The sequence below is a fragment of the Carettochelys insculpta genome, chromosome 1 (assembly GCF_033958435.1).
Source record: "Carettochelys insculpta isolate YL-2023 chromosome 1, ASM3395843v1, whole genome shotgun sequence".
NCBI classification, from domain to species: Eukaryota; Metazoa; Chordata; order Testudines; family Carettochelyidae; genus Carettochelys; species Carettochelys insculpta.
In genome coordinates, this window is record NC_134137.1 from 380,184,225 (window position 1) to 380,211,942 (window position 27,718).

General features: G+C 49.4%; 1 protein-coding gene across 1 annotated transcript in view; it reads left to right on the forward strand.

Annotated features, from left to right (window-relative positions):
* The window catches only part of SND1 (staphylococcal nuclease and tudor domain containing 1), a 466,768-nt gene that overhangs the window by 63,587 nt on the left and 375,463 nt on the right, over positions 1 to 27,718 (forward strand). The window contains exons 7-10 of the mRNA XM_074976653.1: positions 4,359 to 4,517; positions 5,543 to 5,649; positions 6,788 to 6,878; positions 22,957 to 23,070. Coding sequence (XP_074832754.1) covers positions 4,359 to 4,517; positions 5,543 to 5,649; positions 6,788 to 6,878; positions 22,957 to 23,070 — 471 coding nt within the window. The remainder of the gene's footprint in view (positions 1 to 4,358; positions 4,518 to 5,542; positions 5,650 to 6,787; positions 6,879 to 22,956; positions 23,071 to 27,718) is intronic.

Sequence of the window (27,718 nt, forward strand, 5' to 3'; positions counted from 1 at the left end):
TCAGTCTGCTTTAGAAAGAGAAGCTGCTGCACTCTTTCATGCTCAAATTCAACACATTAACATGTGGATTGAACCGGGATGCAAATTTTCTGGGCCATTATAGGGGCTCTTTGGCATACTTGGCTTAATCTAATTCTTGACTTCCCCCGCCCCTCTGCTCTCTGATTTGCTCTCCTTGATAATTTTTTTCTCATTTGTCAACTTTGGGTACTGTTTTTGGTTCTCTGTGCCTTAAATATTGAGTCTGTTCTCGTATGGCTATGGTCTAAAGTGCGTCTGTCCCACGGAAGCTAACCTAATTATTTTGTTAGTCTTTAAAGTGCTACTTGACTTTTTTTTGTTTTTGTTTTTAATTTAGCCATGGGACACTTTTGGGTTTGGGATATATGGATGGAACATGTACATTCTCATCCAGGTGGGGTCGGGTTTTATACCAAAAAAAAGCCACGCGTGATGCTCAAAAGTTGATATAAGAATTAGGATTTATAGATATCTTATTTTAAAGAACAAGAGAAAATCTGAACTAATGTCCTGATAGGAGGATAATTAGCAACCCTATAATTAAGTACAAACCCAAAACATCAATATAGAAGCCAAAAAAAATGGTTGGTGTCATTCTTTTATACAAATATAGAAAGGACAATATTGTTTGAAAAAGGACTTTCCTTTAACATTTTTATGAAAAAAACACAACAAATTAGGTATGGAAAAATATTTTTAAATTGTGTTTTTATAAATTTGGTTATTTTTACCGAATACTACTGGAAAATAAAAGTAAGGAACGCTTGAGTTTTTTATGGGAACAGTTTCTGCATATTGGCACAAGTCGCACAATAACTATGCTATTAATGTATTGTAAATATACCTATAATCTAAATACTATTAAAATACCTTAGTATTTTTCATACACAATTGCATAAATAATTTAGAAGGAAAAATATCACTAGCCCGGAAACTTGTTCATGGAACACCTATTCACATTGCATGGAACACCAATGTTTGTCAGAAGAGTTTGGGAAACACTGACTTGCCTATCCCCAAGTCCAGATCATGCTGAGCAAGCTAACAAGTCTCAGAGGGGTAGCTGTGTTAGTCTGTAGCTTCACAAACAAATCATGTGGCAGCAAGTCATGTCTACACAGCACAGTTATTTCAAAATAGCTGTTGTTTTGAAATAATTAACCTAGTGTCTACATGATGCAACCACTATTTCGAAATAGTGGTTGACTTATTTAGAAATTGGTAAACCTCATTTCACGAGGGATGGCGCCTATTTCAAAATATGTGCTGTTAGTCAGTGCCTATTTCAAAACAAGCCACAGTGTGTCCTGTGGGTCTGTTTCAAAACAGGCTCTGTTTAGATTCTGTATTTCAAAATAGCTAACTGGTATTTCAAAATGCATTTGTGTGTAGCAGTGTTACTTCAAAACAAGCTATTTTGGAATAGCTCTTCTAGAGTAGCTTATTTTGGAATAAGGCTGCTGTGTAGACGTCCTTGGAAATGAACAACCTAATAAATTTTAGGTTGTAAGGCGCTATATGATGGCTTGTGTGTTATCTGTTAACAGTCCTGTGTATAAATGAGCTCCTATTGCAGAGTGGTGCAAAGGCTCTAAGAGCTGTTTAGCAAAATTTCTCCTCTTGGGCTTAGGAGTGCCAGTTATCTCCAGGGTCTTGTTGGATCAACTATCCTGGAATAGTAAGAGAGAGAGCTGTGCAAGTCTATGTACTATCAAAACAAAACAGTAAAATAGCACTTTAAGGACTAGCAGTAATTTATTAGGTGAGCTTTTGTGAGACAGACCCGCTTCTTCAGACCATCAATTTTGTTAGTCTTTAAAGTGCTACTTTACTGCTTTTTTGTTTTGATTTTATCCTGGAATAGCCACTAAAGCAGCTATCAGTGCTCTGCATGCTCCAGTGGATAATGGACAGTCTTTCACCCAGTCACAACTTGATTTTCTAGCTCCTTTTCACCTCCAGTGAAATCTCTGTGGGACATCAGCTTCTGTTTTCTTTCCAGACCTCTTTGAACCTGAAGCCACACGTTCTGTGGCTGTCTTGGTGTAAGTGGCCTTTCCCATCATTATTACATCAATCAGAAGAGCCAGTAAGCAGGGGGCATGGAGAGCAGTCCACCTGTATTCCTTCCGTAAGGAAAGTCTCTAGCTATGCCCCACTCAGGATTCATCACTAACATAGTGTTCCACATGAGTCAAACTGTCCCTTTACAGAACAAGTCTTGTGACTGCCTCTCTGATACTTATCCCTTTACAGATACTTTTTTCTAAACCACTTGCGTCTGATGGAGAGAGGGCTTTGTTTGCTGGATGCTCAAAGAGCCTTGGTCGTATCTACAAAGACACTGACAGTTTCCATGGCAAAGATCTCAAGGTGTCAAGCTAAATCTGTGCAGATGCATACAACTAGTGATCCTTTATCACCTAGCCCACATCCCTCCAGTGGAGGGGGGTGAGTGCTTATTCCACAGAGTGTGAGCAACGACTGCTGTCTGAGAGGTGTTTGCTAGAGATGTGTATGGCAGTGACTTGGAGCTCCTTAATTGCTTTCCCAGACACCTTGCTTTGATCCAGTCTTCTGTGTGGACAGTAGTAAGTCAGTGATCTCACTTCCATGTCCTTGCACCCACAGTATGAGCAGTGTTTGTTTGTCTGCTGCAAACCCCACCACCCCACACCTCTGTAGAATATAGAAGGGTGCAGCACTTGAAGTGGAGGTTAATCACCTGTATTGAAGCTCTTTGGGAAGTGTGGTCCCTGTCTGTTCTGCTACCTGCCTGCCCTCCTACACTTCTGTTGCAACTTATCTGTCTGTAGTGAGTGGGCTTTAGATGGATTAGCCCATGCTATCCTTTATACACTGAGTTGGGATTGTGAGGTCTGTGGTATGTGTCAACCAATGACATTGCTTGGGAAAATTTTCCCAAGACTCAGGCATGCAGTTCACAGGCATATCCCATATGTGGAATAACTGGGAACCCAGTTACAGGTGGAGGACCTGCCTTTGCCTCTGTTAGGAGTGCTCTGCTACAGTAATGGAACCTAACTGAGCTGGACCTCTGAGCTGGCATTCTGCTCTTACAGGTGGTATTTTCCTGGCCTTGGAATGTGGGAAATCCACATGGTCCTCTGGGCTCCTCCCCCAAAACTGACACCAGCCACAGCCAAGGGTGCATGTGACAATGGTATTTCTGTCCTGCTCCCTTTACGTGCTGTGGGGTCAATGGCCTGTCCTTCCCATCCCCAGGAGGCAGCAGTCTTCTTGCTTGACTGACTGACTTGACTTAACACTGGTGTTCCGGGTGGAGCATAGGTCACCTACAAGTCTTCTCCGCTTCACTTTGTCTCAGGACAAAACCTGTAGCTGACCCCAGGAGGACCTCAGTTGTTGTCCTTCAATGTCAGTAGATCTTCTTCATGTTGTCTGAGGTCTTCCTCTTGCGTTTTCCTTGCGGGTTCTAAGGGAGAGCTTGACTGACTGGATGATGATTTTCTTGTTTGCATTCTGCCTGTTTTTCCCTCTGACTTGCTCATTACTATGAGCTGTTGGACTCTCCAGCCTTCTGTCCCTTAGCTGCCCCACCACACTTCCATCTGCCCATGGAACTTGCCCTTTTCTCTCTGTCCCCTGCCATGCTCCAGCCATCGCTGCTTCTCCCCCACTCCATTCCCAAGTGCCTCCCCCAGGGCCTCAAGTTTTTGGTTATATAAACACTAAAAAGATAAAGTAAAGCAAGAAATGGGGCTGCAGCATGCCCATTCCCTGCACCTACCATCCATGTGTCTGCCCTTGAAGGGCAGATGTGCTTCCAGACAGGCTGGGCCCTGATGTTCAAGTGCTTAGACTCTGGCCCTGAGGCACCCAAAAGTGCTAGGGTGAGCGTTGGCCTGTATCTCTGCAAGATCTAGGGCCCTCAGAACAGCAGGCATAAAAGTGCAATTAACCTTTCACCAGGTATAAAAAGCGCTTGCTGCCAGGATGCCCAAATATTGCAGTTTCTCAGGACAGTTCCAATATTAACTGCATCTTGCCCTATGACCCTATCCCAATTTCTCACTGCAATATCTGGTCACCCTATACAAGTGAATGAGGCTGTTACTGTGGTGTGGAGTTCAGGATTCCAGTGCTTGGGGCACTAATGGTTCTGTTTCTTGGTCCACGTGCCAGGATGCCTTCTGTGATGCTAAATACCATGGACACGTGCTCTGTTCTGTGCAGTGGGAGTAGGTCTGGCATGATCCGTCCCTGCTCTTGAATTACTACTGCCGAGCTGTCTGCTCCACGTAGAAGTCTTACCAGTGTGCCACCCCTAACCTGCCCATGTCTTCTCACTGCAGTGCCCCACATTCAAGCGAGAGACGGATGGCACAGAGACTCCGGAGCCATTTGCAGCAGAAGCCAAATTCTTCACCGAGTCACGCCTGCTGCAGAGAGATGTGCAGATTGTCCTGGAGAGCTGCCACAATCAAAACATCCTGGGCACCATCCTCCATCCGGCAAGTGGGGCAGGGAGTGCCAAGGGGTCTCTGATCCAAGTGTGACTAGTCACCACTATCGGGGAAGGCAGCATAAGAGGTTGCTCACATGTGCAGCCAACAGTTGCAGTAGTACCATGGGGTTTGTAGTCATTCCTCTCTGGAGCTTGGGGTTCAGAGTTGCATGGGGTGGCTGCTGAGCCAGAGGGGATGTAGCACATTCCATGCTCAGTGGGGCTCCAGCAGGGGCAGCCTGTTGCTTATGAAACTGCAGAGACTGCTGTTTTCTGCACTGGTGCAGTGCTACAGGCAGGAGGCTTCATTGCTGGGTGTGAGTGCTGGGGGATATGATGGCAGGCTGGGCTGGAGTCTTCTGGGCTGTCATGTGGTGCTCCATGTGTGGGATGTTTAGCTGTTGAGGCATCCATGCTCACGGGGCTCAGGAGGACTCCAGGGCTGCAGACTGCCTAACACCCTTGACAGGTGCGGGCCTGTTTCAAGTGCTTTCCTCTTGGCTAGATCCCCACTCCATGTTTGGGGATGGTGGTGGGGCGCACAGTCACTGGTGTGGCTCCTGCTAGCTTGGGGTGCAGAATGGGTCCCTGCCTTCCCAGGGCTAGCTGTAGCTCTCCAGTGAGCATAGCATGGCCTTCTGATGACTAATTACTACACAGCCCCAAGAGGAGGGACTAGAGTCTAAGTGCAAACCTGAGATCTTCTGCTCCAGGTGGATGGGGGGCGGGGCAAAGCATGAGGGGTTCAGCCCCAGCCTGGGGGTCTGTATCTGAGCTTCAATGCCCTTGTGACCCATGTTGGGGTCCTGATCATTTGAGAGCGGTTGCCATAGAGCCAGGGCTGCCAGGTCTCGGCCAGGACTGCGCCTAGCATGATGCTGCTCCCATTGGCAACAGTCCTCTGATTTCTCCCATATTCTGGTGAGCCTGGAGATGGGTGTCTGTCCCAGTCCTGGGGAGTGAGTGACTGGCTGAACCTCCTAGCTCCAAGAGTGCGGACATTGATCTTGTCCCCTCTCCTGCTGCTTCCAGAATGGCAACATCACGGAGCTGCTGCTGAAGGAAGGTTTTGCTCGCTGTGTGGACTGGTCCATCGCTGTGTACACCCGTGGGGCTGAGAAGCTGCGAGCGGCTGAAAGGTAACTGGTGCTGCCTGCTGCTGGCCGGACACTGTTCCGGGGCACAGAGCTCCCCTTGCCCTAACTAAGGGCTTGCCCAGAGTTCACTTGAAGGGTGGGGTGGGGTGGGGGGTGTGTGTGTGTGTGTGTGTTCATGAGCTAAAGAAAGTTGGCTGTCAGGATCATCTGCTGTTGCTGAAGCAGGCAGCATCAGGGAGTTGGGCCAAGCTGCTCGGCTGTGGGACAGACAATTTGCTTCCTGCTCTGTTCCCAGTGGTTAGGCTATGTGCAAGGGAGTGGGGTTAGCTAAACTCAGCGGAGCTTGGGAGACTGCTACCTGCAGCTGGCTGAGAGGAGGGTTATCTCCCAGCTTGCTAATGGGTGTCTCTGTTACTCCTGGATGTGGGGTGGGGACTCCCAGAGCTGGTCTTTGAAGAGGGAGCCAGGACAGCCTGTGCATCTCCTCCTCACTGTTAGTGTTCAGGCAGATCAGATGAGACTGCCTGCTGCCTCCTTTGGGTGGCTGATAAGCTGTGGTCCTCCCCCTCGCTGTAACTTGGTTGACTCCTTAGGCCATAGCCCTTTAGCACCTATTGTTCTCATAGTCTGTCTCTTCCAAAGCTGCCTGCGAGTGGCTGGTCCCTCCGTATGTGGATTCCGGTCAGGCCAGATGTGGCCTGCTCTGCCCAGTTGGACATTGCTGGCAAAGAGATCACTCATCTTGGTGGGCTGGCAGCTGTGGGTGGTCAAGGATACTAATGATTTGGGCAGTGGCTTTCACAATGAGGGCCTGGTGCTTCTAAAGCCATGTTTAGGCCTCTGAGTGGTCTGATTCACAGGAGCACTAAGGACTCCCTGTGCTGCTTTACTTTCCTTGTTATCCTGATCCACTTTCTCACTGTTTGGTTCCAAAGGCGTGGCTGGCTGGGAAACGTCATGCTAGGAATCAGGACTGACTAGCACTCAGAGCAGTTGCCAGCTGGGCCTGCAAGTTGGGCACTGATGCCTTGTTGGCCTTGTGTGGGTTGGGGTGACCATCTGCAAGAGGCTTGGCCATGCCTCATGACGGCAGGCAGGAGGTCCATGGCCAGCTCTTGGAGGGAATGCCACACTCCCCTAACCTAGCTTTGCATGGTCGTGAGCATATTTCTGTTGCTAGGTACGCCAAGGAACACAAACTGAGAATCTGGAGAGACTATGTGGCCCCCACAGCCAATTTGGACCAGAAGGACAAGCAGTTTGTTGCCAAGGTGAGTGACATGCAGGTGGGGAAGAAGTGTGTTCAGACTCCCAGGACTTGAGCAGAGCATGGGAGGACAGGTAGCCACAGTGTATTGCTGCTGGTTTCAAAGTGCATAGACCCTTTTGTAGCTATGGAAAACATCCTGATGGAATAGCCCCTCTCTGCAGTGTGCAGGATTGCACATCTAGCCAGCTGACACAGGGATTGCTTTTTCCTTTGTAGTGTGGCACTCGGGTCATGGCTGGAAGCAGGAGCTGGGGCTTGAGACCCACAGCATCCATCTTCTGTGGTGGCGGGTGGGGTGCTCTTTTAACTTGTAGCCATGGCTGCTAGCGCAACTGATTGAGCTTCAGCCTCAGAAGATAACAGGGAGTTAGGCTCCCTTTCAACCTGGTTCTGAGCTGCAGCAATGCATGGTGCCTAGTGTAGGCATTCTGCTCCTCAGATGCAAAGAGCTGGGTCTGCAGCCAATGAGCTGTGCTTGTTCAACCCTTGGCATGTGGGAGCTCTCCCCTAGTTACCTGCCCTCCAGCTGTGTCCACTGCCCTGGAGTGGGAAGGTACTGAGGACAGAGGAAAAGCTCAAGGCACATGAGGATGTGAGCTGGTGTGAGAGTGCATGTGACAGCAGAAAAGTTAAATTTGCCAGACTTGAAATAGAGGGCTTTGCTCTCCCTTGTGGCCATTGGTGAGTAATGCATGGGCCTTTCAGTGCTGTGACCAGTAGAGGGCTGCCTTGGCTTGTGGGAAGGCTTATTCTGGCTGAGTTCATTTTCATCAGTCGCTTTGTAGTGTGCGCTTTCCTGCAGCCACTCTTTCCAGGGTGGCCTTGATGTGTGGATAATGAACTCCTGGAGTTATGACAGTCAGCCCTAGACGGAGGGTCTTGAGTTCTCCTGCATCAGGGCACAAACCACTCAGTGACTGGGTCAGGCAGAAGCTTCTGCATTGGGGCTGATTATCCCTAGCCTGCCTCTGCTGCAGGATTTCTTGCGCCTTCTGAATCAGCTTGCTCTGAGCTGAGCCCCGGGGTCTGATCTGGTAGAGCATTGCCTCTATTCCTTGTTCGTACAATGTGCATTGCAGTCACTAACGGGTCCAGCTGAGAGATCAAAAGAGATCAAAGAGCTGGCAGACATAGTGGGAAGGGAGGAAACTTGCCCAAGGTCACAGTGCAGGTCAGCATCAGAGTTTAAAACATCGCCCATGTGCGTCTTCCTTGATGCTGTTACTGCTCTGCCTGGGGAGTTCTTAAAGCATTGCTTGGGAGTTCCTGTGTGTGCTGCAGGGCTGTAGCCTACTGAGTGTGGTCTGTAAATGTTTCGTACCGTAACTATATTTGCCAGCTGCTTGGATGGTGGGAAGCCGCTAGATGGCGATGTTGGTGTACTGTTAAGTGCTGGAAGGAAGACTCTACTGTGTAAGCATGCACTGCTGGGGAGGTTTAATTTAAATGGAAATGCCTGAGAAATGGGCAGTCCAATTTCTTGGAAAGTAAATGTAACCCACTGCTCTATTCCTCCCCACCTCTTTGGGAATGCTCCCAGCAGTGGCACTCCTTCTGGGGGGGGAACTTCCATTCCTCTCCCCCTTGCAGCCAGCCTTTAGGTTCCCAGCCCCTGTCAACTGTCTTGGGAATGAAATTACAGCCTCATTATCAGCCTCAAATGTCAGTCAGTTGCCAGATGCTCTCCTGCTTGGTATTCTCCTGTGCATCTGTAGAACAGTGCACTGGGCAGGGGAGGTATCTGCTGTATGCAGGAGCGAGCGGGCTGTCAGTGAGTGGAGAGTATGCTGCTGGTCTCAGCCAGCCATCCTGCACCTGGGCACCTACAGAAAAATAAACTGGTCCTGGCCCTTCCTATTCAGCTGCACATGCACCATACGTGGGGATTACAGTTACCCTGTGGATCTGTTAGACTCCTGCATGTTGGGCAACTCTGCTGCCCAGAGAATCCTAGGGCAGCAGCTTACTGCAAAAGGCTGGAGGAGGGTTCTGGGAGGTGGGCTAATGCTTGTATTTGCTGGCTTCTTAAAACTGATGATGGTTCTCATGTTTTGCTACCTCTAAGGCACAATGCAGGACTTGTCTGCTCAGGTCTTCCCTAATTAGTGCAAGAGATGTTCTCGTGTCTGTCTCCTCTACCATCCTCTTGAGCATGGAGTCACTCAGGTAGCAGCTGTGGAATTGCAACCACTTTGAGACCTGCTGCCCCAAGAGGCTGTGGACGACCCTTGGGTTTCCTCCGCTGTCTCCCGGGGACCCTGAGTAAACAGTCTCCCCCACCGCAGTGCAGGACTGGCATCACACCTTCCCCTCTGAACTGTGCAGATGGTCTTTAGGCCTGCAACACTGAAAGACCAGCGACAACCCTTAGCCTTTCCCTGCTGTGTCCTGGGGACCCTGAATAAATCAGTCTGTAAGGTGCCACAGGACTTCTTGTCACCCTCACCTAACAGATATTTTGGAGCATAAGCTTTCATGGGCAAAGACCCACTTCTTCAGATGCATGAGTTGAGCACAAAGTCCTTCCAGGGTAGGACTCTAAATCCTCGTATCCAGCACCTAGGCATGGCAATGAGATGCTAAAAACCACAAACATGAGGTTAGAAGGGACCTTGAGTGATCCTTTAATCCATCCCCCTTCACAAGGAACCCTAGCCCACCCCTCATCTTAAACGCCCAGCGATAGGGTTCCACAGCCTCCCTTGCAAGCCTGTTCTGGAGCTTCGCTACCTTTCCAGTATTAACACTTTTACTGATACTGAATCTAAATCCCTGGCTGCCCATTGCTACTTCTCCATATCCACTGGAGGCAGGACAGCAGTTGATCTCAACTTCGTAACAGCTCTTAATGCCTACAGACCCTGGTATCAGATCTCCCTCGGTCTTTTTTCAACACTAAATATGCCCAACTTTGACTTTTCCTTCTGGATCAGGTTTTCTAAACCTTGGACTAGTTTTGCTGCTCTCCTCTGGACTCTCTCCAGTTAATTCAGATTTCCCAAAGTGCTGCCCAGAGTTGGACTCAGGACTCCACCTGAGTGCTGAGCAGAGTGCAACAGCTATCACCTGTATGCTGCATTGCTCCTGAAACATCCCAGAATGTTAGCCTCTCACCTGTATGAGACTGACTCATTCAGTTTGTGATCCACTGACCCCCCAGCTTCCTTTCAGCTGTTCTGCCACCCTAGCCAGCTCTTGCCCAATTTATAATTGTGCGTTTGATTTTGTTTCCCTTCCTATGTGTAGTACTTTGTACGGTCTTTGAATTCTAGCTTATTGATTTCAGACCCATTCTCTAATTGGTGAATGTTCTTTTCAATTGTAATCTTTTTCTCCATAGTGCTTGCAACCCCTCCAATCTTGATGTCATCTGCATATTTTGTAAGCATATTCTCCACTCCATTATTCAAGTCATTAATGAAAATAGTTAGTACCAGAGCTAGGACTGACTTCTGCGACCTTGCTAGATGTGTCTTCTCAGCTTGGCAGAGACATTGATAACTAGAAGCAGCTAGTTCTTGGTGCTCTTGCTTTAGCTGCTGATCAAAGGGGGCATTAGCTTGTGCTGCCGTCTGGGATGAGGCCCACCCACTTGCAGGGACCTGGCCTGACCTTTTCCTCAGCTTATTGCACATAACCCTTTGAGGAGAGCCTGCCTCATTTGGTTGAGCTGTGCTTGCTGTCTGCCCCAATACTGTGCTGTGTGCTCCCATCCTCTTGCCTTTTTGGCTTTCAACTGCCCTGCGTGGGAGCCTGGAGGAATGCTAGTTTGTAGGGTCCCCTTCCAACAGAGCTTATGAAGCATGCCAGGCCATGGCACAAGGGCGGCAGCAGGTGTCTTCAAATAATGGTGTGTTGGAATGAAGTGACACACATGCCCATAGTGTGGCTCCTGTTCTTGGGTGTGTTGGCAGCAGGCTGTCCTAAGTGTGCCAGTGTGATAGTCTAGTGTGACAGTTCCCTCTGAGGTGAGTGTGACGATATTCACTAGGGCTTTAACTCCTGACAGGCTGGTAAACAGGACACCTTGCCTTCAATTTTAACCGCCCTTGGTCTTTGAACTACCTGGTCCACTGGCACACAGCTGTAGGTCCCAGTGCCAGAAGATGACCCAAGAGGCAAAGTTTAGGAGCAAGGGTTGCTCTTTGCCCTGGGCAATGCTGACTTCGGGAGCGATGTCAGTGTGGTGCGAATGCTTTAACTGCTGGGTTGCTTGGCTGGTAGGTGACTGGGCTCTTTAGCCTTCTGGATAAATGTCATTCTGGTGCAGGCACCCTCTTCCCAGGTGGTGGTGTCTGCTCCTGGTATTTGGAAGATGCCTGTCATTGCCTTGTCTGGGAGCTCTGGAAGCGGGAAACGAATGAAGTGAACCTAGAACAGCTTCCTGGTTGGGGGTAGCAGTAGCTAGGGCTGGACGCACACTGCACTGAGCTGGGAACAGGTCTGTGCACGGAGATGTCAGCCTTGGGTTCAGTGTGAAAGTTGTTCAGGGCATGCCACCTGAGTTTGCCATAGGGACAGGTGCCTTCCTACAGTCCCAGGAAAGAAACAAATCAGTAGTCACGTTGCACTTTAAAGATTAACAGAGTAATTTATTAGGTGATGGCTTTGGTGGGGCAGACCTACTTCTTTGGATCTGAAGTGGGTCTGTCCCATGAAAGCCATCACCTATTAAATTATTTTGTTAATCTTTCAAGTGCTACTTGACTGCTAGTTTGTTTTGTTGGAATACAGACTAACAGTTTCTTCTGTTACAATTCCAGGAAAGAGAAGGCTTCAGGTGTATTTGGCCCGAGCATCACTAAGGATTTTGAAAATGTCCATAGCCATATGCTAGGCCAGGACTTAACTGTACACTGACTGCTTAGTCCAGGCTTCTCTCTCTGCTTGTTGCACTCCCATCTGTCCTGAGCGGCCATGTGCTGTTCTAGCCTGTGCCTAGTTATATGCATGCAATAGTGTATGGAGACCTTGGAGCAGCCAAATTGTGCAAACTCATCAAGTAAGTCTCTGCTGATTTAAAAAAAAACCAAAAAAAAAAACCCCACAAGGCACTGAGTCTTGGAGCCCACTGTTGGATGTAGCTGCAGGGCTAATAGTGTAGACAAAGGAGATTATACTGGAGAAGCCTTCTCATTGTGGGGCCCCAGAATCGGCTCCAACTAGAACCCAAATGTCTGCACTGTAACTTTACAGCCTTGCAGTCTGAGCCTGGTGACTGGGCAGCTGTGAGTGCTGCAGGTATTAAATCACAATGTAGGTGAGCCCTCATGGTGGTGGGGGGGAGGGACGGACGTTTTTCACAGCTGGCCTCTTGGCTGATCTGCTTTCCTCTCCCTTTCAGGGATGCTGTGGCAGCTGAGTCAGATGCTAGGGTAGGCAGCTTTTGAGGGTGTCCTCTCCCAGAACTAGAAAGTAGTCTGTGCTGTTTTGAACCCCAGCCTTACGTTGGTGGGCAGAGTCCATGGCCTGTGTCAGCATGTCACTTTTAGGATGCTGTCTGGTTCATTTCCTTGTAGGTGTCCTCGTAGTGGCTTGTGCTGACTCAGCTTCACTAGAAGGCAGGACTGAGGTGACTTGGTGAGGGGTCTGGAAAGAACCCTCTTCTCCTCACCCTCCTGGGGAGTGGTGGGGGAAACCTGCTTAGAATTTCCTGGTTTCTGCAGCAATGAATCTCTGGAGGTGGAGGGAGGTGGGTGACTGGTCTTGGGAGTATGGGTAACAAGCATCAAACCATGTGATTCTGCTGAGTTGTTCTGTCGGAGCTGGTGTGCTGCAGGCAGAACTACAGCTGAGTGAGCATGGCAAGGGTCTCCCCTGCACTCCTCGGCTTTGAGGGGCTCTTGCATGCTGGTGCTGGTTTGCCCTGGAGAGCTCCCCTTGGCAGGGGCTGGCCCCAGTCCTTGCTTAGTGGTCAGTCTTGGGGAGTGAGGTGGCAGAGCTCGCCCCCTCTTCAGGTTGAGGGAAGCAGAACTCTCATCTGAAACTTCACTTCTCATTGCAGTGTGCTGGCTCTGCTGCCTTTCCTGTCTTTTCTGCTGATAGCTGCTGTTTCCTACCATATGGTCCCCTGTGTGTGTGGCTGACTGCCCCTCCCTGGCTCTGCTGAATCCAAGAACTCACCTGATGTTTTTACAGAAGGTTTAGCTTGTGCATGGAAGCAGCCCAGCTCTGCTGCTGTGAGAACTGTCCAGAGGGCAGGGAGGTGCTTAGTTTGTCCCTCATCCAGAAGCATGACACCTGAAGGCTGTGCTTCACTGGCATAGCAAGAGGCACCTGTAGTCAGGGCTAGGAGTGGTCTTAAATCACTAGGCTGGAACTCAGGAGGCCAGGCTTTTTCTAGCTCTGCTGCTGACCTGCAAGATGACCACGGCAGGTAATGCTCCCTGGGCCTCTGCCCCTCTGTAGCATGGACATATTTCCTCCCCCACATCTTGTCTGTGTCAAATTGTAGCTGCTTGCTAGGGTACTGCACTTCCTGCTCTGCTGGTGACAGCCAAATCACTTCCTATTTGCGCTCCCCCCTTCCCCCCACATTCTCTATGGAAACTGAGCTCCTTGGGCCAGGAGCTCTCTTGCTGTGCCTCTGAGGGCCCTGTCATGGAGCCTTGCTCCCATCCAGGGTCATCTGGCATGGCTGTAACAAAGAGTGAGTCTTCCTGGGACCCTGTTCTTGTTAAAGGTGCTGTGTGCAGGGCAAACTCCCTGGGCAGCGTATGGCTAGCTGGTCCTGGCTTAGTCTCAAGTGTGGGCCGCTGAACTGATAGACCCTCTTTCCATGTCCTTGACTAGTAATACCGGACTTTCATCTTCTGCTAACGTGCCACTGCAGCACAAATGTGCCAGTCAGCGTTTCGAAAGCAAACCCTGGGAAGCCCCTGAGCGGCACCAATTTTGCAGTGTCAATTTTTAGTCCCTCTTTTCTCGCTGAGAATTGTAAGTGACAAGGAAAATCAGGACAAATGTCTGAGTGCTTTAAAGTGCAGGGGCTTAAATGGCTGTTGGTCATGTGCGCTGTGCCTTGTGAGCCTCCTACGGAAGGTGCTCTATAAACACTCATCAATCCTCCCAATGCCCTGGAGAGGTAGGTAAGTACTTTGTGTCTAGGATGGGGGAACTGAGCCAGTGAGAGCTGGGGATAGAACCCAGGTGGCTTCCTTGTACTGTACCTGCCAGACTGTGCCAGTTCCTCTGGCTGGCATGGAACTCTGGCACACTAAATGTGTATCACAGTGGCTGTGTAGCACACTAATGAAACCTGACATGACCAATGCTGCAAAAGTTGATTGCTTTATTGCTGATGCTATCTCGGTTCTTGGCAGCCAGTTGAGCCACTTGTTCCATTGACAGTAATGCCGCAGAGTTTGGAGGGAGAGAACTTAGCTTAGCTGACCTGTAGCATTGTTACGGGCAGTTCCTCAGACCATGGCAAATTGGGTTTGGATATTTCAGATCCTGCTGCCAGCGTGTTCAGATGGTGGGCCTGGAGTGAAAGCACTGTTTTTTGGTTTGTTGGAGAAGCATCAAGGTTTCTGGTGCTGAATAACAGGTTTTAATTTATTAAACAGTGTGTGTGGTGGTGGGTGGGAAGGAAAGTAACGGAAGTAATCTCTATGGGATTAAAGAGGCTATTTCTTTCCCTGAGGGCCACTGCATGTACATTCAACTCACGACCTGAATGTGATGGAATCTGTCCGGCACAGAGCTGGTTGTGTTCTCAGCTCTTAGTTCTGGTGTGGACTATATTTGTTACCAAGGTTAGACTCTAGTGCCTGGGCTGAGATGAGTTGAGGTGGCTCAGGTAAAGCTCACCACTGCCCCTTGTGCATATCCTGTGTGAAGGTTATCACAGGAGCAGGCTGCTTTTTACGCTGGGATGTGCAGTGCAGCTGCTTTGAGTCATTCAGGGGACAGCCAGCTTCCAGACTTGCTCCTCAGCTTGCTGAGGGGCTAAATCTGCCAGACGTGGTTTCCTACTTGCTGTTACAGTGCTGAGATTTTTGCAGTGCCCTGGGTTGCCTTAAAGGGCTCGATTTTTTTCCTGAAGTGCTGAACGTCCACACTGTGCCCCCTGAACGTACCTCAAGTTGGACACTCAGTCACTAGTAACTTCAGATAAATCAGGGCCATCATGCTTACATCCACTTTATCCTTTGGCTCCTCATTTGCTGTGGTGTGTTCAGCATAGTGCATGGGAGCGGCAGTGCGTGCTGTCTTTTTGTAGTTCCTGGTTGTAAGGTGTCTGTTAATGGAGTTATGTGGAATTTCCTAGGGTTTCAAAGGGAAGTGGTGGAAGACAATAGGCTGGAGGCCAGCAGGTCACTCGGTGCATGGAGCTCTGCCTTTTTCCAGTAGTCTTTATGGGTGCCCTGTATCAACTACTTGTGCCATGGTAGCAGTCATGTGCTGAACAGTTGACATGAAGCACCTGTAGGGAGTTGTATCGTGAATACCAGCTACTCTGCATGGGAGATTGCTTTGCCTTATTGCACATCTGTTAAAGCCAATCTTAATCTGTTCTAGCATTGATCTATTGTAGGTGCAAATAAAACTAATACAGCCATTAATCTCCTAAAGCACATGTTCAATAAGGCAGTAAATACAGGTTCATTAAATTGCCTGGCCTCACTCAAAGCATGACAGTTCTTACTTGGTAAAGGGACAGGGCTCTCCACTGGTTGTGCACCTATGGAGCCCTGCCTCATTCAGCATGCAAGGGCCCTACTGATTTTGCTAACAGTTCATGTGAAGATACACACATTTCCTTTGCAGAATGAAGAGAATGGTTTTAAAAAACCAAAACTGCCCATGTGCAGAGGGGACCCTCTAGACTCTGGACAAATTGGACCCAGCTGTTTGTCACCATGCCAGGTTTCATGTGCCTGTGGTCTGTTTCCTTGCCATAGCTCACTCTGTTTGCTGTCACAGCAGCTCTTTGATTGTGTTCCACCCCCTTTTGCTTTCAAAATGGCTGAGCTGTCCCACCAAACTGAAAATTGAATGTCAGGCTTGAAAATGTCAGCTTGGCAGGCGGAGCTTCCAGGAGAGGCTGAGTAACAGCCAGGTGGTTGAAATGGAACTGTGCAACCGATCAGCATGCTCTTTTCAGGTTTGTGGAAGGTACTTTGAGCCCCGCAGCAGAATGTGAGACTGAGCACCTTGTTTAGCGAAGGTCGTTAGTGCCTATTACAGGGGACTGTTCTGGTTAGTGGCCCATTAACATTTCTGCTCTCATGGGACAAACTGAGGGATTTATTGGGTTACAGACTATTGTAATAAGCCGTAAATCCAATGTGTCTCTAGCTCATGAACTTTACTGTCTGGTAGAGTAATGAATTCACATGCCCAGCCTTGTCTTGGGAGTGCTGTGCAGATTTCCTTTGAGGGTCAGGAATGATACCCTGATTACTCTGACCTATCTTTCCCAGACCCGAGGCAGTGTTCAAAAGCTCATTTCACCAACAAGCTGGTCCAGTAAAAGCTATTACTTACCCACTTTTTCTTTAATTTCCTTGGACCAAAACAGCTATGTCGGCACTTATGCCTTCAGTTGTCTGGTCCTTCCCTTAGCTCTCTGAGAGTTTACCTGATGGCCATTACCATGTATCTAAACCCCCCAGCAATGATGTCCTTGAAAGCAGTCATCTGCAAGTCTTCTGTGGCACCTTAATGCTGTCTTAGCAGGTCTCTTTGGGATCTCTGGCAATGTTTCTCCTTTGGGTCAGAACTCTGCCTTCCATGTGGCAATATGTGCAAGAAGAGTGGCTTCACTGCAGGCTTTAATGGCAGAGCCCTCTTATATGCAGCTTTCCAAAAACTAGGCAGCCCTATGGCCGTACTCAGCATTGACTGGATGAGCTAAAGTGGCTTCCCAGTTTCACTTGGACAAAGCTATTTAGCAGTACTGGTCTAAGTCAGGTTCTACCCCAGAGGAACAGAGTCCTCACATTCTGCAGGTAAGGCAAAGTTTTGCTTCCTGTCTGGATAGGACCAGACTTTGCTGCCCCTAGTGTTGTATGTTTGTCCTGTATGCAGATCCCCAAGGATGGGCAGGAAGACTGTCTAGGTGAATAGTGTCTGGTATTGTGCCAGCATATGAAGGAGTCTAATGCTCAGGAGCCCAGATAATGTGGATGGCATTGCTAAATGCACCTAAATGTACACTTGCAGGGCAGCGACTGGGCCCTCTGTGCTGTTCCCGCAGAGTCCAGTGCAGATGCATGTTTTGGGAGGGCAGTCCCTCCAAGCCCCACCTCCTGAGTACTGCTCAGGAGTAGGTTGAGTAAAACACATGGCTGTGCCTACTTAAAGCAAAAAGCTCCTTATCCAGCCTGGGGTGTGATGCACCCACTGTCTGTCACCTCTGCATTGGAGGCTGCTTATGGTGGCTGGTGACAGGGAACTGAGGCAGTCAAAACAACACTGCCTTGTATGATTTGGGGAGGGGCTAGAGCTGTGGAGCAGGGGCACTGCCTCTTGGGACTGCTAGACAGAGTTCTTTGTGTACCCCCCAAGTAGACTACACGATTCTATCGAATCTTGACAGCAGCACCAACATGCTAAGATCCTTGGCTGCAGAGGGGTGGGGTGAGACTACTGCAGTGGTAGCTGGAGCTCTGGGCCCCTTTTACACCAGATGGGGCCCGTGGGCAACTGCCCGTATTCTTGTTCCCCCGCCTGCCCACAGGCCAGCCTGCATCTCGAACACCACTGACAGCCCTGCAATGGCTTTGTCCTACCAGTCTCCGCTCCACCACTCTTTGTTCAGGGGAAAAAAAGGTAGCTGGCATGCAGAATGCATGGTGTCTCTTGTGATCAGTGTCTTGGAGCTGGGGCATGTTTGTGGCTGCCTGCACTCCCAGGTTCCTTGTGCCTGCCCCAGGACTCCATCCAGTGGGCTGCTACCTGTGCATTTCCTTAGTCTGTTCTGGCCATGGAGTAGGAGACCAAGCATAGGCCTCTAACTAACTGATCCCCCACCTGGCATGGCTGACCAAGGGTTCTTTCTTCCAGCCTTGGGGGTTATTGCTTAACTGTTAACAATGTGAGTTCTCTAATACTCTGTTAGCCACTGCAAGAGCCATTGGTAGAGACTGTAGCCCAGTTGGCATGAAAATCTGCTTGTTCACGCTGTTGTGGTGGTCTGTTAAACTAGCACCAGATGCGCCACGGGTCTGGCTGTGCTGTGTGCTGCACACACTTGATGAGGCATGGCCACGACTAGCCCACATCATCTGGCTAGGGCTGGAACTAAGCCTGGGCCCTGGGATCCCTTGGGAGGAGCGTCCCAGTGCTGAGTGTGTGCCAGGCAATTTCATGGCCTCATGAGCCTGAGCCAGCTCAGTGATGGGTGCTGAATTTCTGTGTAGTGGTACCTCAGGGGCTTGATGGAGTTCTTGGCGTGCCTGTTATACAGGGCATTGTGCTGTAGACTGACAGGCTGCTCAGAGGAGCTAGCAGGCCAAAGTAGAAATGCCCCCTACCCTGATGGTGGTGGACATAACCAGGGTGGCACACCCAGAATGGGAGGGGAGTGGGAGTAAAACCAGAGCAGTAAGTTCACAGGCTGCTCTGGTTAGCTCAGTGCCTGGAGAGGGCCCTCAATAAATGGAGGGTAAGGCTGGTGTGTCCTTCTGGGATGAGTGCATGGCAGAGCAAACCTGGGAGATCCAGGTGTAGGCAGCAGCTCAGCAGGCCTGGCAGGCAAAGGCAGTAAGTCTGGGGGCTGGTGTAATAGGAGGTTGCTTCAGTGTTTGGACCAGGCTGTAAGCTGAGGGGTCAGAAGTGAGTGGCTGCTCCAGCTGTGATTTGGGGAGGAGGCTTGGTCAGGGGATTGGAGGTGGGTAGGGAATGAGGCCATCAGGACTGAACCATCATTAGGAGCCTCTCTGCCACCCCCTCAAACATTGTGTCCAGTGATTGGGGGTATAGGGCATTGAGCTGCTATAATTTGCCTCTGAAATCACTCCACTGAGCTTCCGTGGATCCCGAGAGTTGGGGTGAGGCTGCTCTTGCTTCAGGAAGCTGGAGTGTCCTCCCCTGCCTTGATATCCTAGCAGTCTGCTACCCACCCTCCATCACTATGCCAGGCTCTCGGAACGCTCCATGGAATTCTTCTACTCTGCTGCTCTGCATCCCCCTTCCTCTACTCTTCCCCCTGTCCTGGCCTCTGAGCCCAGCTCTGCACGCATGGGGAATCATCCCTTGCTCGAGCTGCCCCCTTGCTCATTTCCCTTACCCCATCAGTCCCTCTGAGGCCCAATATCCTTTTTCTTTTCATGTTCCGCTTCTAAACACTCCTTTGTTCTCTAGTGTCTGACTCCCTGCAGAGGCCTTCATGCTGCTGGGAGAAAGCTGCATGTTATAGAATCATAGAACAATAGAGCTGGAAGAGATCTAAAAAAGCCATCAAGTCCAGCCCCCTGCTCTAAGCAGGACCAAACCCATCAGATCAGCCCAGCCAGGGCTTTGTCGAGGCGAGACTTTAACACCTCCAGGGATGGAGACTCCTCCTTCCCTGGGTAGATCATTCCAATGCTTCACCACCCTCCTAGCGAAAATTTTTCCTAAAGTTCAACCTGGACTTTTCCAACCACAACTTGAGACCATTGTTCTGTGTTCGGCCATCTGTGACCACTATGAACAGCCTCTCTCCAGACTCTTTGCAACCTCCCTTCAGTAAGTTGAAGGCTGTTATAAAGTCCCCCCCTCAGTCTTCTCTTTGCAGACTAAACAGTCCCAATTCCCTCAACCTTTCTTCCTAAGTCATATGCTCCAGCCCCCTAATTATTTTGGTCACCCTCCGCTTGACCCTCTCCAGTGTATCCACATCCTTCCTATAATTGGGGGCCCAGAACTGGACACAGTACTCCAGATGCGGCCTCACCGAAGCCATATAAAGAGGAACAATCGCTTCTCTGGATCTACTTGTAACGCTCCTCTTGATGCAACCTAATAGGCCATTAGCTTTCTTTGCTACAACAGCACACTGACTCATGTCCAGCTTCTCATCCACAACAACTCCCAGATCCTTTTCTGCAAAACTACTACAGAGCCAGTCGGACCCCAGCCTGTAAGAATGCTTGGGATTCTTCTGGCCCACGTGCAGGACTCTGCACTTGTCCTTATTGAACCTCATCAGATTTCTTGGAGTCCAGTCTTCCAAGTTGTCTGTGTCACTCTGGACCCTGTCCCTACTGTCCAGCATATCTACCTCTCCCCCTAGTTTAGTGTCATCTGCAAACTTGCGGAGGATGCACTCCAACCCCTCATCCAGTTATTGGTAAATATGTTGAACAGAACAGGACCCAGAACCAAACCTTGGGGCACTCCACTAGAAACCCACCGCCATCCCAACATCGAGCTGTTGATCACTACCCTCTGGGCCCGACCTTCTAGCCAGCTTTCTGTCCATCTTACCGTCCATTTATCCAATCCACAGTCCTTTAATTTGCCGACAAGAATATTGTGGGAAACCATATCAAAAGCTTTAAAGTCCAGATAAATCACACCCATTGATTTTCCCCGATCCACAGAGCCAGTTCTCATTGTAGAAACTAATCAGATTGGTCAGGCATGACTTGCCCTTCATGAATCCATGCTGCCTATTCCTGATCACTCTCCCCTCCTCCAAGTGCCTCAAAATGACTTCCTTGAGGAGGCCCTCCATGATTTTTCCAGGGACTGATGTAAGACTGACTGGCCTATAGTTCCCTGGATCATCCTTCTTCCCTTTTCTAAAGATGTGCGCTACATTTGCTTTTTTCCAATCATCCGGGATCTCTCCTGATCTCCACGACTTTTCAAAGATAATGGCCAAGGGCTCGTCAACGACATATGCCAACTCCCTCAGAACCCTAGGATGAATTAGGTCTGGGCCCATGGATTTATGTACATTTAGCTTTTTTAGATAGCTCCTAACCTGTTCTATGTCATATTTGTTATATATTAGAGTACTCTAGCTTTCTGCAGCTGTCCTGGAAAGGAGCTTGTGGAGTTAAGGGGAGCCCATGTGTCTGGTGTGTGTTCTCCTACATAGTAACTTACATCAAAAGCTTAATGCTCAGGCTGGAGGAATTTGACCTGACAGCTTCAGCATGCTGATTTCCAAGTCAGCCATGCCTGTTAAATTATATGTACTTTTAATTATCAAGGTCTTTATACGTGAGCTAACTGCATGATCACATTGCTGCAATCCCCATCATGTCCCTTCCTTACTCTCTACTCCAGCCACCGTGTCCCCTCTCAGCCAGCTCTCCTGGCTCTCTCCTTGCATGCTTTTGGGCTCTGTAGGAGTAAAGTGAGGTGACAATATGGTGCAGTTCAGGATTTGTCCTGCTGTGTCAGAGCCATGGCCTGCACAGCCTCGGGTCCTGCCTTCAGTGCTGGCCTCTTGATGCTTTGGAGGAAGATGAAGACATGTGCCTGGTTTGTTGTGCAATGTTGTACAGAGGATGGAAACCCTTCCTGACCCCTATAGCTATGTCTGTGCCCTGAAGCATGAGACTCAGCTTACTCTCATTTTAGCATGCAGCCTGCTTCAGGGAGGGTTCTGTCAGCAAAACCAAAACTCCAGGACCCAGAAGGGGTTGACGCCATTTGTAATAAAGCTCCTGGGAGGGCTGCTTCTCTGCTGAAGGGAGCCCAGGCAATCCTTAGTGTCTGTTTGTTTTAATTTCGATTCCCATAATGCTGTTATCTTTTTGACTAAGCATGTTTTGAGAGATTGATGTGCTTGCTGGAGCAAAGGGACTGCAAGTTATGAAAGTCTGGCCCTTTGTATTTCTCCCCATTCCCTGCGTGTATGTGGTGGAAGTGGTGAGGCTTTGGAAAGCTCCTGCTTCTGGGCAAGGGGCTGCCAGGTGTGCAAATGTTTGCTCTCACACATGTCCATGGCACAAGGGGTTCTTTAATTGGTAAATATAAGGCTCATGTTTATCATGTTGTGAGGGTGGATGGGCAGATTTTTACACTGGAACTTGATAAATATTTGTGCCAGTTCTGAATCCTATCTAGATATGCCTTAGCGTTGATGCTGCAGGTCAGGTGAGTGCTGAGCTGCAGGGTTGCCATATAACTGCTAAAAATTAAAATAAGCCCTGCCACATGAGTGTCCCACTTTGCACTAGTCTTCCTTACGTTTGAGTTTCTTTGGCCATTCCTGGAAGAACCAGTCCAGATGTATCCCATGGGTTCACTGCTGTACAAACACATGAGACAGTCCATGCTTCACTTGGTTTTGCTACATCCATGCCACTGCCTCTCTGCAAGTAAGCTCATCTCTGATATTGGTGTCTTCATGTGAACTCCCTACCCATCATGATATCATAGTAGCTACGGGCTTCATTCCAGGCATAAGAGCCTCTTGTGCTGGGCACTGTACATGCAAAGAGGAGTAACAGGGTCTTATGGTGTCTGAGTTGCTGTCTTCAATTTGCTGTGTCTTGTTGGCTGCTGCAGTAGATTCAAATGTTGACAGTGTCTGATGCTCATCTAGCAGTTCGGCTTAAAACACTTTCTCCAGATTGCCCTGCTGCAGGTGAGAAGTCTGCAGGGTGGCCCAGCAGGGAGAAGTCAGTGTCCAGCAATGAGAGGAGATGGGACAGATCCCCAAGTGATGGTGGTTTATGCAGGGTCTTAGCCAACTCTAAGTGAAAAAGCCACCTGCATATCCTAGACACGCAGGCTGACTGAATCCTGGTCCTGTAGAACCAACAGTTCAGCCAAAACCTCAAGGCCCTTGGGTAAGAACACCAAGCAGCACGGCCATCCATTCCTTCCCTTTGAACTCACTATAGTGTTCCTATGGCAGCCAGAGTTTACTGGAGCATCTCAAAGCCTTGGAGGGGGGATTGTATTATACCCAGTGCTATTTGCACCAGACTTAATGACTGGACTGTGCTGCTGAGCATCTGCAGGCTGAAGTGCCTGGCCTGAGGCAGATCTGTACTGGCTTGGTAATGCTGGTGAGGTGGGTACGGTTGGCCGTGTCCCTGGGGTTTGGATGCAGATGAGGTGGATGTTGGATTGTTTGCTTGTGCATGACCATTGTTCACCTCTGCATATTCATTCCTTTTCAGGTGATGCAGGTGCTAAACGCAGATGCCATTGTGGTTAAGTTGAACTCTGGAGACTACAAAACCATCCATCTGTCCAGCATCCGACCACCTCGACTGGAGGGAGAAGGCACACAGGTAGGGGTCCATTGGTCCTGTGTCCTGTTGGCAGACAGTGAGGTTTTAAGAGTAAATAGGACTGGCCTGGGGAGGAGATAAATCTCTGAACCGCATGGCTTCTCAGAGTTCCCTGTGACACAGACCACAATCTCTGTCTACTCCTGGCATCTCCCTCCTGAGAAGGTGTTGCCATTTCTGCCTGCTAGAGGTGGGGGATGGGGGAGGGGGGTGTGGTGCGGTGGTAAGATGCCATGCAGAAGATGGGGCTCTTACCCAAAGCAGGTAGCCTCTGCAGCACTCGATCAGAACCCCCAACCTTTGCTCCCCAGTGAAGGGTTTCAGCAGGCCATACTCATTCTAGGCGGAGGTTTCCACTGCATTCAGCGTAAGCCTCCCTTGATTCAGTCTGTTCCTTCTCATTGAGAAGGGGCTCTGCCTAGAGCTAGGGTGGCCAACCTTTTTTCATGGGAGGCCACATGACAATTTTTTACATGTTCTGGGGGCTAAACGCAAAATAGCCCCAAACTGCAACCTCCACCCTCACTTAACCCCCCTCAGCCACAAACCACCCTAACCCTTCAGGCTCAACCGCTAGCAGCCCCAAACCCAGGATTAATTTACCCCCAGGAGTTCCACATGCTGCTGCCCTCCTGCTGCACCTTTGCTGGGCTGCTGTCTCCTCAGTGCAGCTGTACAGCTCCCTCCTACTCCCTTCCCCACTATGTACAGTGTGCGGGTCTCTGCCCTACTGCACTGAAATAATGGGACTCAATTTAATTGGTTTAATGGCTGGATCCCTCCTCGGCATGGTTGGGTGAGGAGGCAGCAGCAGCAGCATCCGGAGCCACAAATGGCTCCTTACAGAGCTGCATGTGGCTCGGAGCCACCTACCTGGCTTTCAAAATTGTGCCACTGCCAGCTGCATGGCCTCTATGAAAAGGCTTTGTGATCCAGATTTTGGCCTGCGGGCCATGTGTTGGCAACCCCTGGTCTAGAGAGTAAAGCAGGCAGGATTGGGAGTCCGGCGGGGACTCCAGTCCCACTCCTTGAGGGCCTAAGGGGAACTGACTCACCATTTTCCTCCTGTATAGAGGGAGCTGCCTACTTCGTGGGGCTCGGTTTGATTTGTAAAGAGGTTTTTGAGACTCTGGGATGGTCAGTGCTACAGACTGTTACTTGCGTGGTGTCAGAGGACCGGGCACTCACCCAGGGTGTGCTGGTATCCTGGCACCGATCTAAGCAGGTGTGAGCACAGAGCCAATGGACTCTAGAGCCCCTCAAGACATGTCATTCAAGGAGCTAGTCTGGCAGTGAGTGGTGGTCCCTGTCACCTACTGGCTGGTTACTCAGGAGTGATTCATGTGCTGTCCAGCTGTCAGCAGAGCACTCGCAGCAACTCTCAGTGGGCAGCATGTGTGTCTATTGTGGTACACATCTGCATATGCCTTGGTGTGTAATAAAATTTATTCCATCCACACATGGAAAAAATTAGAACACTGGCCGTGAGTGCATCCAGAGAATCCTGGTCAGTCTTTATTCCACTGCTGTTCCCAGTGCCCCCCCAATCAAAATCTGAGTAATTCAAGGCACAATGCAGAGAGGGAAATGCGTGAGAATGTTAAACCCTCCTTGTTTTTCCTCCTTCCTTGATCAGCAGAGTACCTGTCCCCAGGGCTATAGCAGCAGAATTTCTTTTCTTTCAAACCTGGCAGTGAGGCAGGGATGAGATGATTGCCTAACTGGGGAAATGATTTTATCTCAAGAACAGCCAGTTGAAGCTGAACACAAGTAAAACTGAGGTGATATTGACAGGTGAAGGGAAGTATCTGAGAAATGACAGCCACAGTGCCGCTTCCTTTGATGGAAGGGAAGAGTCGCACTCCCACTTGGCCAATTCAGCCTGTAGTCTAGGAGTTCTTCTGGGTTCCTTGCGGACACTGAGTTCAAATGCCGAGTGATGCTGTCCACCCTCTCTGGTTGGGTGGGAGTCTGTCCCATCCTGGCTGCTGAAGACCTGGCTCGTTTCTGCCTGTTGCCTTTCAGCTGGGCTACAGCTTCTGCACTTGAGAAATGCCAGCAAAGTGTGCTGCCACAAATGGATCCCCGGTCCTTGCTCTCCACACTGGCCACTCACATACCTTCAAATCAAGGTCCAGGCTTTGGTCCTAAAAGGAAGTTGGCTGTTAACAGCTTTGCTTCTCCGGCTCATGGGAATGTTCTGTGATATGAGTGAAGCTTGCCTGTGTGGGAAACAACCTCCCTGGGGTAGTGTGAGGGAGAAGGGAACTTCCTGGGAGAGAAGGGCTGTTAGACAGCACTGTCTTTTGGTCCAAAGGCCAGACCCGTTTATGACTTTATCGCCTCGAACAGAAGTGCAGCAACAGGGGGGTGCTTGTTTAAAAATCAAAATCAAAACCAAAACACTCTCCATTGCCCATGCTGCTGCCCTTGGGAGAGGGTTAGAGAACAAACCTTTCCTGACAGATGTGCAGTGCTGTGGTTTAATGCACCCTGGGAAGGCGCTCAGACACTACAGTGCTGAGAGCAGCATAAACAAGATCTCAGCAAGACCATGACAAGAGTCCCCCCACGGAGACAATCCCACCTCAGTGCAATTCTTGTTATGCGTTCCTGTACTGCCGCCTCTTGGCATTAGTCTGAGCTCTGGGAGGTGCTTTCCAGTGGAAGGGGTACAGCACCCACAGCCCTACTTAGACTTGCCTTGAGCACTGCAGAAGGCTGTGTGTGAAATGCTGCAGGGATGGAGCTCTTTGGAAGCATTATGCTGAAGAGCAGTGCTGTAGCTATGGCTGCAAAGGGCTTGTTATCAGAGTCTGAAAACAAATCTTTGAACTCCCCAGATGCCTCTTGGGGTGGAGAGTCTTATTGTTCCTGGCCCAATGACTTTGAGAATTCCAAGAGGCGCTGGTTTAGTGACAAGCTTTTTGAGACCCCGGGGCAGATTTCAAACCTGTTCTCTGGCTCAAAGGACTTAAAATGTCAGACTCATGTGAGCTCCCAATCAGAGCAAGGTGTCAACCTGATTTAAAAATCCCAAAGAATGAGGTCTTGGGAAATGTTACTGTGCACACTCAACCCAGTTCCCACTCATTTGAACCTATCTCCACTTGAGGCCTTGTGTAAGTAAGCAAGAAGTGTATCTAGAACACAGTGCACTGAACCGTAGCACTTAATATTAATGTGAAGTCATTGAAATTCACACACAAACAGCTGTGCACTCTTTGGAGCTAGCTGCTTAACCCATGCTGTTCTGAGGCACTGCAGTAAGTTCTAACCCTCTCTGGCAGTCTCTGCATGACGCTTTAATCTGACTCCATTGCCTGCTTGTAAAATAGTGGGGGGATACTTACAGGTTGTGGTGATGGGGGGGCCAGAGAACCCTTGGTTACATCTTATCTGCAGCTGATATTAAGTTCCTGGGAGTCCCATAATGAAGCCTAAATTTCAAATTCACTTAGTGCTTATAGCTGAGTTTGGTCACCCATCAGTGTGGCTGTTTGGACTTGACAATGATCCCCTAAGGATTTTTCAGTAGGAGTTTGTTCTCTAGTATAATGTTGCATTGGGCTAACTTCACAGGCTTGAAAGTTAAGAATTTGTTTATCTCCACAAGCCTCTGCTCTGCATACACTGTCACCGATCAGAGTGAGATGAACAGTGTTGTGCGATGCAGTGGGAGGAGTCCTACGTGGCCTCATTGCATGTACACACATTTATTTAAAGGTAAAGCAGGAAACAGCTAAAATTGTAGGTCGGTTTAGCAGGCGGGGCGGGGTTGCTGTGGGAACCAGCACTAAATTCCTGACTCCTGCGCACATGAATTAATGCAACATTGCAGAATTGTGAATAACTTCTATAATTAGACGGTCCCTCCTGCTGTTTCCTTTGTGAACTGAGCATCCCATTTGCGCTGCAAGAGGGAACTCTGGCTATGGTAGATGGCATGCGGAGCCAGAAACTCACTTGTTATAGATGACACAGCCAGAAGGGACCCTTTGGATCAGTGTCTGACCTGCCACATGAAATGGGCTATAGATCTTCCTCAGGATAATTCCTAGAACAGATCTTTCAGAAGCATCCAACCTTAGTTTAAAAATTCACTGGTGGAGAATTTAACATGAACCTTGATGCTGGCCTTGTTGACCTGTTCCAGGGTAGCTCTGGTGATGGATGGCAGCATGAGTCCTGTGACCTCTTGTGAGGTGGCTTTGCAGCTGCTCTTGGATCACTGTGGTGCCCTGGGGTGTTGACCCCCCAGCTTTGCTTTGCTGATTACAGCACTGCTATGTTGAGCAGAATGCACAGTGTCCCTGTTAAGCAGCCTGCTTTCTCATTGCACTCCTGGAAGAGCAGCAGACCAGTTATGTTCCTGGCAAAGTTGGCAGCTCTAGGCTGTGCTTTTGTATGAATGAGAATGGTTTGCTCACTTAACGCGCGCAGACTCCTCCAGAGCACGGAGTTAATGTCTTTCTGCTCTTCCAGGGCACATTGTCCTCACCACCTGCATCTCTCTTGGATCAGCAGATGACTGAAGTTCACTGCTGAAATCACCTAGACGTGCCTGTTGCAGCCCAGAAGTCAAGGTCCATGATCAGAAGCTGTATTCTCTTCCCCGCTAGGGCCCAGGTTGCATGGTCCTAACTCG